At 39.8% G+C, this 13593-nt stretch overlaps 1 protein-coding gene across 5 annotated transcripts; it reads right to left on the bottom strand.

Annotated features, from left to right (window-relative positions):
* Positions 1-1971: 1971 nt before the first annotated feature.
* Positions 1972-8134, bottom strand: LOC110521871 (apoptosis regulator BAX). Of its 5 annotated transcripts, none has more exons than XM_090232151.1 (7): positions 7742-8015; positions 7543-7573; positions 6185-6243; positions 4962-5129; positions 4179-4317; positions 3978-4082; positions 1972-3718 (listed from the first exon to the last, which is right to left on the bottom strand). In XM_090232151.1, exons 4-7 carry the CDS (start codon positions 5123-5125, stop codon positions 3575-3577), a joined length of 552 nt encoding a protein of 183 aa, XP_090088277.1. In that variant the 5' UTR covers positions 5126-5129; positions 6185-6243; positions 7543-7573; positions 7742-8015; the 3' UTR covers positions 1972-3574. The 5 variants fall into 5 exon arrangements, with proteins under 5 accessions (XP_090088277.1, XP_036824848.1, XP_021455477.2 ...); XM_036968953.2 differs by having other exon boundaries at positions 4179-4323; positions 7742-7843; XM_021599802.3 differs by lacking the exon at positions 6185-6243 and having other exon boundaries at positions 7742-8134.
* Between the last annotated feature and the right edge of the window lie 5459 nt (positions 8135-13593).

The following is a 13593-nucleotide window of genomic DNA, read 5'->3' as shown; positions in this document are numbered from 1 at the left end:
GCCATTTACCTAAACTTACTGTCAAAGTAACCTTACCACCTCAAAAAAAAAAAAAGAACACACAAAAAAACCTCAATGTTTTCATCTTGATTTTATAGCATGCATACACACATCTAGTATCTGAGTTTTGGGATGGGTTTTCACAAAACAGGTGGTGAATATACTGTGAATAACCGCCACCTTATGTGAATGGCTGTACTACCACAGTTGTGAGTCTGACTGTGTGTCAATATGAATGTGTGTGTGTGTGTTTGTGTTTGTGTGTGTGGGCTACCTGAAGACACGTTGTGCAGGTGGGGGTGTGTGTGATCCAGCTCCTGAACATGGCCACACCCACTTTAGAGGATTGACAGCTCAACACTTGCGTAACTTTACTTGAATCCCAAATACAAAACATATCAAGAGAGGAGCAAAGTAAAGCCAGAAACCCCACTGTCATATATTCTCTTTTCCCGACGTCTTCCTCCCTCTCATCCCCGTCTCCTATCCCCTTCTCTTTCTCTCCCTCCACACATGTTTGAGGAAGAAGCTCTTTTTGCATCCTTGTTCTTGTGTTTTTCTAACATATTGTTTGAAGTTCAATTCTAATGCATGCGTGGGAGAAAAAAAAGGTGACTTATTTGTGAATGGCCAGAATGAAGTAACTCTCTTTTCGCCGGCAATCTCTGTCTTCCTCTTTCTCTGTCAGCCAGTGGTGAGAGGATGGGGGGGGGGGGGTATGCAAACTGAAACATACTCTTAAAAAAAGAAATCTATATCCCTTTTTATTATGTACATTTTTTTGTTATATTTTTAGTTTACTGCAGTGTGGCTTGACTGAATTGGTAGAAATACACTGGCTATCTTTCTGTGTATTGCACTTGGGGGGTGAAATAGGCTCAGTTTCATGAGTCCGATATCTTTCCTGATACACATACAACAGTCCGGGATATCTCAGCAGTGCTAGTAGCATAGCGCCAATCTGTCCATTCTGTTACATATTTACAGGTCCATCTGTCTTTTGCATCTGTACATCTCTACATATAATTTTGCCTGTTACCACTTCTGTCTATAACAGTAGATTATTTATCTACTAATCTACCACTCCAGATACAGATATGTCAATATCATTGCTTTACTTACATTTTTATCTGTTATTTTTTCTTATTTGGTGCTTTTATTTATTTTCTTATCATTTGGTGACTTGTTTACTCTTTTGTCTGATTTGTGGTTTTGTTGCAATTTGTGTTATGATTTTTACATTTGAAAGAACATTGCACTACTAACGCCAATGCAGCTAATGTTTCTATTGGTCCTGCCAACTGTTGTGACTACATCACCGCTAAGGGAATAAGGCACTGGGTGCAGCCATGCCACTTTCCTATCAGGGGAGAAAGAGAGGGAAGACAGAGATGGAAGAAGAGAAGGCTACTACAATAACACTGAATGGGGTTTATGCTATAAAGACTGATACTGGATACAATTTTAATGTCATAACACAGAAACAAAAAGAATCAAGAACTGTATAAAATATATTTCAATGGAATGTTTATAATTTACTTTTTATATTTTTGAAACGTGTAAAGAAAAAAAGATTAATAAACAGTAATAATTTAACAAACAAGTTTGTGAAAAAAGAGACTTAAACACAGTTCTATTATTAAAAGTATGAAAGTTTGAAAGTGAATGCTAATTAAACTGAAAAACTCTTCTCCATTGCAGATAGGAAAATAAAACAAGAATAATAAAACGAGAAAAAAAACCCCACAAAATTAACTGGAAAAACAAGCAAATCCAATTCAAAGAGAAAACATCAAAAACTCTATAAAAATATTAAAAGCTTATGCCAAAATGTTCTATTTGTGTCCTGTGCATTCTTTGTACATCTAGCTAACAATTCCTATCACGACTGATATTATGGAGCTTACTGACTGACGCTCATGTTGAGGACTTTTAGGGGTCATAGTTAAAACATGATTATTACAGCACAAACACCGTCAACTCATATTTATTTTGTTAATCCTAATAAAATGGCACATTTAATACATTACATTTAAGTCAAACATCCCCCCAAAAATGTATTCAAAATACATGTTTCATACATTTTTATAAACTTCAAAAATATCAAATCAGTATTCATGTGTTATTTCTGTAAAATATTATATTGAAAAATAATATGACCTTTCTGTAAAAAAAACAATCACATAACATGATTGGCTGTCTGTTAGGCTTACACTGGTTTCTCATTTCAGGCACAGATACCCTAGTCTAGCAGGATACCAACAAACATGATGCTATACCCTTACGGGAAAAACCACATGATTTCACATGTGAAATTTCCACATGTAACATTTTAACATTTGTAACATTTGAAAGCATGTGGTTCTGGAACACTTCATGTGATGACATACAGTTTTATTTTATTTGCAGTTTCACATGTGAAAATCATATTTTCACATTTGAAATCGTATATACACATGAAATAACTGTTCACATGTTGAGCTGAAATTTTCACCTTTGAAAACAAAAGAGACACATGCGAGGACAGTTGTTCACATGTGAAACCATTTGTTCACATGTATTCAATACAGAGTTCACATGTTAACACCACCTTTCACTTGTGAGAATAACATGTTTTCACCACACATGTGAATTGCAGTTTCACATGTGAAAATCAAATTTTGACTTTCACATGTGAAAAACTTTCAAATGTTGTGAGGTGTAGTTTTATGGTATCACATGTTGAAATGTTGCAAATGTGCAATTTCATATTATCACATGTTGCTTTTACATGTTGTCATATTAACTTCCCATAAGATCACGTTAAAAACATGAAATTCATGTTTTTTCCGTAAGGGTAGTGACACAAAATGTACTGAGCTCTGCCCCAACACTTTGGTTAATGACTGTAGGTTAATATACAGTCATGCAGTATACAGTGCAGTATATACAGTTTAATCCCACTTTGTAACAACAGAATGTGGAAAAAGTTGAGGGGTGTGAATACTTTCTGAAGGCACTGATAAAAAAAAGTGTAATTTTATTTAAGTTGAGGTAAATTGACTGAGAACAAATTCTCATTTACAGCAACGATCTGGGGAATAGTTACAGGGAAGAGGGATTAATGAGCCAAATAGAAGCTGGGGACGATTAGGTGGCCATGATGGTATGAGGGCCAGATGAATTTAGCCAGGACACCGGGGTTAACACCCCCTACTCTTACGATAAGTGCCATGTGATCTTTATTAACCACAGAGAGTCAGGACACCCGTTTTAACGTCCCATCCAAAAGATGGCACCCGACAGAGGGCAATGTCCCCAATCTTTGCACTGGGACATTTTTGTTTTAGACCAGAGGAAAGAATGCTTCCTACTGGCTCTCCAACACCACTTCCAGCAGCATCTGGTCATCTTATTTATCCGGAGCAAACCAGAAGGTAGGTAACTAGTAATACATAGACTAGGTAACTGTGTGTGTGTGTGTGTGTGTGTGTGTGTGTGTGTGTGTGTGTGTGTGTGTGTGCACGCCCACACGTTTGCATGTCATGTCAAACAATTGCGTTTGAACCGGAGTGGGACTGTGTATGTGTGTGTGTCAGGTCCTCCTGGCCAGTTTCCAGGTGATAACACTACCCATTATGACACCTCCGAGGAAGACCAGGATGAGGCCTGAGGACCGGGCGCTCATAGAGGATATCCTCTCCACCTGTACACGTGCCAGCGCAGCGAAACTGTTCATCTGGAAAGAGAGAGAGTTAAAGAGGGGGAACAAATAATAATGATGAGGAGAGAGAAAGTGGGAGGAGAGAAAGAGGGGGGAGAAAGTGAGAGAAATCAATGACAATCACAGTTCAGTTGTCTTTAACAATAGTTAATACCACATCATACACAACAACCAAGACCAAGTTTATATTAATATAGAATATTGCCCATTCTGTTAACTTTAATACAAAGGGGAAACACTACGGGGACAGCCTCTGATGGTATCTATATCTTACCCATCCTCCATGTTTCTGGATCCAGTCCAGTAATTTGCTTCTGAAGTACTCCAGAGTCCACTTCAGAATGTCCTTCACTAACTCGGGGAGGTGAGCAATTACCACCTAGCAGAGATGAAAATAGTGATTTAATACAGACACAGTGATTGTACTGAACATCCAATAATAATAACAAAGTAACAAGAACACTGTATAACATACCTTGACAGCTATCCTCCCTGCTACGTAGAACAGCACAGCAATTCTCTCCCAGGTGATTTGACCGTCCTCAAATACCTTTTCTACCAAATTCCAGTAGCTGGTCTTGCTGGTCATTTGCCCCACCATTCCATCTATCACACTGTTGCTTGGACAGGCGGGTTGAGGGAGGTAGGGTAGGAATTAGACTACTGACTTAGACCATTGTAAACTAACACACAGATAGACAAGCATACTCTATATTCATATTTGTTTAGCTACCCAGCAAACCAAAATTGATTCTGTGAAAGTTCCCAGAACATTTGTTAGGTTGCGGCAAATGTTCTCATTACACAAAACAAAATGTTCAGTTGTGCTGATAATTAAACAATGTTTGTATAAAACATTCACCTGATGTTGCAAGAATGTTCCCAGAACACATTTAGTGTATTATTACATTAACTGGAAACTTAATGAGAACATTTGGGGAATGTTCTGTTGTGGTTATTACAAATGTTGTGCATAACATTTTAATGAATGTTAACATTCTGAATGAATGTTAACATTTTAATGAATGTTAACATTCATAATGAAGACACTTCATTTAAATCGTTTTCTGAAGAAAAAAAATTCTAATGTTAGATAAAACCTTAACTTAATGCAAATCTTCGATAATGTTCAGAGAATGTTCCCGATTTGCTGGGTAGTCTATGCATCAAATTCATCAATGTGAATTCACATAACAACAGTTTGAGAAATTTAACAGGTACTGTAAAACACAAAGCAATGGCTCCAATATCAACGGACTCGTCCAGCTCCCTGTTCTCCTTGAAGGCGTCTCCGATGGTACGTATCATCACAGCCAGCTGTAACACCATCTTCTGCTCTTGCTCACTCTCCAATTCCTGGGTTTCTGCGGAGACCACTACCGGGACCTCTGATAACAACACCTCATCCAGCTGCTCCTGCATCACTCTGGGGACGAGAGAGCATTCTGATCCAGAACCACTCCTTCTTAGAGCACATAGCCTGCTGTAGCCTACTGTGTGTCAAACTAAACAACTGTTGTCACGACACACGGTGTCTGACGGTTTTCATTTCTTCCTTGCACTTAGCTGACAATGTAGAGAATACATTGTTTTTTTGCTCTCTGTTTTTGTCAATTCCCAACCCCATGGAAAGTGCACAAATGCATACACATCCAAGTAAGAGGTTGGAAGTAGCTAGTGGTATTAAGTACTTAAGTAAAAATATTTAAAGTGCTACATAAGTCGTTTTTTGGGGGTATCTGTACTTTACTATTTATATTTTTGACAACTTTTACTTTTTACTTCACGACATTCATAAAGAAAAAAAATGTACTTTTTACTCCAATTCACACACTTTTCAAGAGAACATCCATGGCTATCTCTACTGCCTCTGATCTGGTGGACTCACTAAACACAAATGCTTTGTTTATAAATGATGTCTGAGTGTTAGTGTGCCCCTGGCTATCCATAATAAAAAAAACACAAGAATTGTACCGTACGGTTTGCTTAATATAAGGAATTTGAAATGATTTCTACTTTTACTTTTGATACTTAAGTACATTTTAGCAATGCATTTACTTTGATAGTTAAGTACATTTTAGCAATACATTTACTTTGATACTTAAGTACATTTAAACCTGAATATTTGTAGACTTTTACTCAAGTAGTATTTTACTGGGTGAGTTTCACTTTTACTTGAGTAATATCCTGTTAAGGTATCTTTACTTTTACAAAAGTATGGGTACTTGGGTATTGGATACTTTTCCCACCACTGGACGCAGCCACAGGTTTACAGCTACACTACCGGTCAAAAGTTTTAGAACACCTCCTCAATCAAGGGGTTTCCTTTTTTATTTGACTATTTTCTACATTGTAGAATAATAGTGGACATTACAACTATGAAATAACACATATAAAATCATGTAGTAACCAAAAAAGTGGCAAAAAAAAAAAATCCAATTTTTTTTTATATTTGAGATTCTTCAAATAGCCACCCCTCACCTTGATGACAGCTTTGCAAACTCTTGGTATTCTCTCAACCAGCTTCACGAGGTAGTCACCTGTAATACATTTCACTTAACAGGTGTGCCTTCTTAAAAGTTAATTTGTGGAATTTATTTCCTTCTTAATGCATTTGAGCCAATCAGTTGTGTTGTGACAAGGTAGGGGGTTATACAGAAGACATTCCTATTTGGTAAAATACCAAAGTCCACATTATGGCAAGAAAAGCTCAAAAGTTTAGTCAAGTGCAGTCGCAAAAACCATCAAGCGCTATGATGAAACTGGCTCTCATGAGGACCGCAACAAAAATGTAAGACCCAGAGTTGCCTCTGCTGCAGAGGATAAGTTCATTAGTTACCAGCCTCAGAAATTGCAGCCCAAATAAATGCTTCACAGAGTTCAAGTAACAGACACATCTCAACATCAACTGTTCAGAGGAGACTGTGTGAATCAGGCCTTCATGGTCGAATTGCTGCAAATAAAGCACTACTGAAGGACACCAATAAGAAGAAGAGACTTGTTTGGGCCAAGAAACATGAGCAATGGACGTTAGACCGGTGGAAATTTGTCCTTTGGTCTGCAGTCCAAATTGTAGATTTTTGGTTCTAACCACTGTCTTTAACCAGTGTCTTTGAGACACGGTGTGGATTATCTCCACATGTGTTTTTCCCACCGTAAAGCATGGAGGAGGAAGTGTTATGGTGTGGGGGTGCTTTTCTGGTGACACTGTCTGTGATTTATTTAGAATTCAAGGCACACGTAACCAGCATGGCTAGCACAGCATTCTGCAGCGATACGCCATCCCATCTGGTTTGGGCTTAGTGGGACTATCATTTGTTTTTCAACAGGACAATGACCCAACACATCTACAGGCTGTGTAAGGGCTATTTTACCAAGAAGGAGAGTGATGGAGTGCTGCATCAGATGACCTGGCCTCCACAATCCCCCGTCCTCAACCAAATTAAGATGGTTTGGGGTGAGTCAGACCGCAGAGTGAAGGAAAAGCAGCCAACAAGTGCTTGGCATAATGTAAGACTGTTGGAAAAGCATTACAGGTGAAGCTGGTTGACAGAATGCCAAGAGTGTGCAAAACTGTCATCAAGGTAAAGGGGGGCTATTTGAAGAATCTCAAATATAAAATATATTTAGATTTGTTCAACACTTTTTTGGTTACTACATGATTCCATGTGTTATTTCATAGTTGTGATGTCTTCACTACTATTCTACAATGTAAAAATAGTAAAAATAAAGAAAAACCCTTGAATGAGTAGGTGTTCTAAAACTTTTGACCGGTAGTGTAGGTGTGTCCATATGATGCATCTTTGATTGGTTTTGAGTATCTGTGAAAGTGAACTCACCTTTTCAGCAGGACCTCTCCTACTCTGTCATCTGTTGAACAAATAAAACAATTAAATCAAAATCGGCTTAGGTCGTCAACATAAAAAAATATTCTAAATGTCAAATAGAACATAATCTTGATAGCTAGCAATAACAATGTACTGATAACTTGGATACATTGTTGCAGTGATGAGACATTGCACTGGCAGAAGTAGCTACCTGATGTCTCTACACACGCCATTGGCAGTCCACACCCAGCCCGAACGATAACGTTAGCTAGCGAGCTGTAACTTCAGAAAACTTCAGTATAGTAACTGTAGTTATTCTCTTATAACAGGATACAACTATTCTAGCTCTATTTGACAGACGATGGTTGTTGCTGTTTTATCTCTATTAAGAAAATATGGCATTCCTTTGAGATAATATGCAGAATCAAAAACACAAAAAAAATAGGAATGGCCTCTGACGACAACAAGACTGAACAGTCGAATGAAAGCGGAGAGCAGACGAGCAGCCAATCCGCGCGTGCGCATTGTCAATATGGGTCCTCACGCTAATGTATCCGTGTGGAAACTGACTACCATACACAACTTGCTAGCTGATAGCTTCTTTAGCTAGTTGATTTTTGTCCGGCTAGCTAAAGCAGAGAGGGCGGCAACTAAGCCAGTGGGGGTGGGGGGGTAGCGCGACAGGGCAGAACAACCTTTCTTCAGGCAGCTCCCCTCCTTTGTAAAGGACACCAGCAGTATGATCTCTATCATTGAATCTCTTGATCCTCTCCCTGAGAATACCTTGTTAGTTACTTTTGATGTTGAGTCATTATACACTAATATTCCACACGAGGGCGGTATTGAAGCTATGGAACATTTTCTTCTGCAACGTGACCCTAATGAACTACCTTCCAGTGCATGCATTGTAACATTGGCTGAAATAGTACTTAAGCATAACTATTTCATGTTTCTGAATGATTTCTTTATTCAGACGAAAGGTACTGCTATGGGATACCCCATGGCTCCTAACTATGCTAATTTGTATGTGGGTTACATGGAGAAACAGTCTATTTTCAAACCTCTCAAAAATGTTTTCTTGCCTCACATCATTATTTGGAAACGGTATATTGATGATATTTTTGTTCTATGGAGGGGTGATGCAAAACAGCTCCAGGCGTTCCATGCTTTTCTTAACTCCTGCTCTGAGCATCTGAGATTTACTATGCAATCTGATACACGTCAAATCAGTTTTCTTGATCTTCTGATCTTGTGTGACGATAATGTTCTATACACTGATCTTTACAGGAAGCCTACTGATCGTAACAGTTTGTTGAGGGCTGATAGTTGTCACCCACTTCCCTTGAAAAATAGTTTGCCCTACAGCCAATTCTGTCGAATCAAAAGAATTTGCAAAAAACAATCCGATTTCGACAGAAATATGGCTGAGACGCAAAGAAAGTTCAAGGAGAGGGGTTACAAGAATGATCAGATGAATATTGCCATTGAGAAAATTCAAAACAAAACGAGACATTACCTTTTTCAAGGTCAGTCTCGCAAAAAAAACGCATTCTTGCGTTCTAACTACCCGCTATTCAAAGTGCTCTGAACAAATTAAGGGAATTGTTCACAAACATTGGCACATCCTAAAATCCGATGATAGTCTCGGTAATGTGTTTTCGGACCTTCCCTTGGTCGTATTCTCGCGGGGCAGAAATCTCAGAGACCAATTGGTAAACTCTGATTTACCACCCCAAGATATTCCTGAACAACGTCTATTTGCGCCCCTACTGGATGGAAATTACAAATGTAATGGCTGTGCTCAATGCAATGGCACTTATAGATGTAGATCCTTCAAACACCCACAAACAGGGAAATCGATCCCAATAAAAGATGTTATTACATGCTCCACTAAGGCAGTTATTTATCTTATAACTTGTCCTTGTGGTAAAAATTATGTAGGTAAAACAAAGCGCGAATTAAAAGTACGTATCTCAGAGCATCGTAGCACCATTAGGTGTAAAAACTTTACTTATCCAGTTGTGGCCCACTTCTTGGAGGCAGGCCACTCGATTTCGTCTCTGCGTTATATTGGCATCGAACATGTCACCCTCCCTAGGAGAGGGGGTGACCTTGATAATTTATTGTTAAAACGAGAGGCTGCCTGGATCTCCCTTGCGCCCTTCGGTCGGACTTTGATCTGAAGCCATTATTGTGATTAAAGTGATTTTGCCATTGTAATTGTTTGTAAACCTGTGTAGTTAAATTAATCTATGATCGTATGCTATCCATTTGTTTGTATGCTGTTCTTTGTTTGACATTTTAATATTTGATTATTAACCAATGGTATTAGGCCACTCTTGGCCATGATTACAGACACCTGTGTCTTTTGACACTATATAAACGAGTCATCCCGCAGTGTTTGTGATTATACCCTGATGAAGACAGTTTGGCTGTCGAAATGTTGGTATTACATTTTTTTTTTTTTTTTTTTTGTGCATCTGAGCTCCTAGAGTGTGCGGCTCTCTTTTATTTTCAAGCACGTTGCAGTTCGTCATGGGGAACTTTTCTTTGGGTATCTGAACTCTCAGATCACAGATTTAGCGAAGTTAGCTAGCATTACTTTTGGTTAGCACGCTGATGGACTACAGAGCAAGAAAGCCAGTTCTGATACATAGTATCATGTTGCTGATCAACACAAGTTAAAAGTTAAAAGTTAAAACACAATGCACAATATCTTTCAATCAATGGAGTACAGACCGTGTAGTTCCAGCACTGACTGCTCAGGTAAAAACAACACAACATGTATTTGTTGCATAAGTGTCTAGATATTCTTTGCATATGTTTAAGTATGACACAAGATACATTGAGGTGATTTTACTCAAAATAAAACAGTGTTAGAATATCAATGATATAATGTTTATCTTTCATATCACGCTTTACACCATGTTTTAGATAATAGGGTTTCTGTTAGCAGGCTATTACCATGTGAACTTTATTACTGTAACTAACTCAGGAGGCAGACACGCCTTGGGTCAAGTCGGTTGGGATCTTCTGTGAAGAACAGCAGTCTGACTCTTTCAACAGCTCACCACCTAACATGTCCAGATTATATTTCAAAAATATATATTTTGCTAGATTGTGCTGTAGGATGTGCTTGGAACTGGTGTTGATGGTTAACTACAGCAGAGTGAGACCAAATCATGGACGCTGGACAGAGTGGATTTCAGTTGTAACAAAAAGGCAGTTTATTGAGTCAAAAGATATCTTGTCCTGCAGTTTAACGTGCACGGACCTAGTCATATAACTCAGTAAGGAGTCAGCTGAAAAGGGACCTAGACAGAGGTTGCAACAGATTTTATACATGGAATAATGTAGGTGGAGTCTTGTCGTGTTGGTCTTCTGACTGGTCCCGAAGAGTTGGAGGCGGGCCTGCTCCAGCCAGAGCAGGCCCCATTGGTGCACAGCAGAGTCCTCTGCTCTTGGCACCCGACCAGTAGAGGGGGGAGTGAGGTGTGTGTGTTCGTGCGATGAAGTGTCTGTGTGTCCAGGAGTCGTGAGATAAGGGGAACTGAAACTGGCAGTTTATGGCTGGGGCTAGGGTGCTTCCTGTTTGTACAGGGGTGCGTGCAATGACTTGAGTCAGGAGGCTTAATATATGTGCTTGATATATGAGCTATGTATATGAATATGTGTATATATGACACTGGTGAAAAGTGTGGTGGGTATAATTTGTGTTACGTTCCAACGGGAATCTGTTCCAGAAACTTCGTAAAGTACAAGGTTGCCAACAAACAATGCATACAAAATAGCGCAATCAATTCACCTAGCTAACTAGCTGTCGAATAGGCATCCACTCACCACGTAGTTTATTCTTAATATATGTCCATAGGTTACCAAAGTGAGGACAAACATTTTTCGGAATTAACGTGGTGAGTGAAACTTAATGAAATAGCCCACTTCCCTACCGGCATCTTATTTGCCCGCTATTCAACTTTGTATGTGTTTGTTGGCAACATTGTTATTTACAAAGTTTTTGGAACAGATTCCTGTCGGAATGTTCCACAAACTATACCCACCCTGAAAAGTGTACCCTGACCTCACTACTCTGTCAATAGTTGATACTTCCTTAGGGGCCTTTTTATTTGATTGGTTACTCTGTGTTGGAAGTGTCAGTCTCTGCAGCCAATCAAATGTGAGCTCAACTCAGAATTGGTAATGTATTCCCAACAAACAAAAAATATTTGTTTTTTTTCTTTGTTTAACTTATTTTTAAAATTTGTTGTACATAATGTTGCCGCTACAGTCTCTTATGACTGAAAATAACTTCTGTACATCAGAACTGCGATTACTCACTACGTCCTGGCAGAATCCTTTTTTTCCTTTAACGAGGCCGATGTGAATGATATACTGCTATCCTGGGAACAAGCCCATATCCCCGTCATTTGCATGAAGACAAGGCAGAGAAAAAAAAAGGGGTAAGAGGGCGGGCTGCCAACGGGACATTCAAAACTGTAATATTTTAAGCTTCATTGAGTCGTGGCTGAACGACGACATTATCAACATACAGCTGGCTGGTTATACGCTGTACCAGCAGGATAGAACAGCGGCGTCTGGTAAGACAAGGAGCGGTGGACTATGTATTTTTGTAAATAACAGCTGGTGTATGATATCTAAGGAAGTCTTGAGCTATTGCTATCTCATGATAAGTTGTAAACCACACTATCTACCTAGACAATTTATCTGTATTATTCGTAGCTGTCAACATACCACCACAGACCGATGCTGGCACTAAGACCGCATTGAATGAGCTGTATTCCGCCATAAGCAAACAAGAGGCGGCGCTCCTAGTAGCCGGGGAATTTAATGAAGGGAAACTTTAATCCGTCTTACCAAATTTCTATCAGCATGTTAAATGTGCAACCAGAGGGGGAGAAACTCGACCACCTTTACTCCACACACAGAGACTCATACAAAGTTCTCCCTTGTCTTCCATCTGGCAAATCTGACCATAATTCTATCCTCCTGATTCCTGCTTACAAGCAGGAAGAAACAGGGACTTGGTGGTCTGATGAAGCAGATGCTAAGCTACAGGACTGTTTTGCTAGCACAGACTGGAATATGTTCCCGGGATTCCGCCGATTATGTGGTGTACTCCTCAATGCCAGTCATTGGCTTCATCAATTAGTGCATCGATGACATCGTCCCCACAGTGACTGTACGTACATACCCCAACCAGAAACCATGGATTACAGGCAACATCCGCACTGAGATAAAGGCTAGAGCTGCTGCTTTCAAGGAGCAGGACTCTAACCCGGAAGCTATGCCCACCAACGAACCATCAAACAGGCAAAGCGTCAATACAGGACTAAGATCGAATTGTACTACACCGGCTGTGACGCTCGTCGGATGTAGCAGGGCTTGCAAAGGGAAGCACAGCCGCGAGCTGCCCAGTGACACGAGCCTACCAGACAAGCTAAACTACTTCTATTTCATCTTGGGGGCAAATGGCACTAAAATATGCATGAGAGCACCAGCTGTTCCGGACGACTGTGTGCGCTCTCCGCAGCCAATGTGAACGTTGACCTGTTTAATGTTCTTACTCACAAGGCCGCAGGGCCAGGTGGATTAAAAGGATGTGTAGTGCGAGCATGCGTCCACCTGGCAAGTGTCTTCACAGACATTTTCAACCTCTCCCTTTCTGAGTCTGTAATACCAACATGTTTCAAGCAGACCACCATAGTCCCTGTGCCCAAGAACACTAAGGTAACCTGAATGACTACCAATCCGTAGCACTCACGTCTGTAGCCATGAAGTGCTTTGAAAGGCTGGTCATGGCTCACATCAACACCACTATCCCAGAAACCCTAGACCCACTCCAATTTGCATAACGCCTTAACAGATCCACAGATGATGCAATCTCTATTGCACTCCACACTGCCCTTTCCCACCTGGACAAAAGGAACACCTATGTGAGAATACTAGTCATTGACTACAACTCAGTGTTCAACACCCAAAGCTCATCACTAAGCCAAGGACCTTGGGACTAAACATCTCCGTTTTCAACTGTATCCTGGACTTCCT

Source organism: Oncorhynchus mykiss, chromosome 4 (assembly GCF_057628025.1).
Source record: "Oncorhynchus mykiss isolate SJ-2025 chromosome 4, ASM5762802v1, whole genome shotgun sequence".
NCBI lineage: Eukaryota > Metazoa > Chordata > Actinopteri > Salmoniformes > Salmonidae > Oncorhynchus > Oncorhynchus mykiss.
Note: the sequence above shows the minus strand (reverse complement) of the source record. Positions and strands in the feature narration are given on the sequence as shown.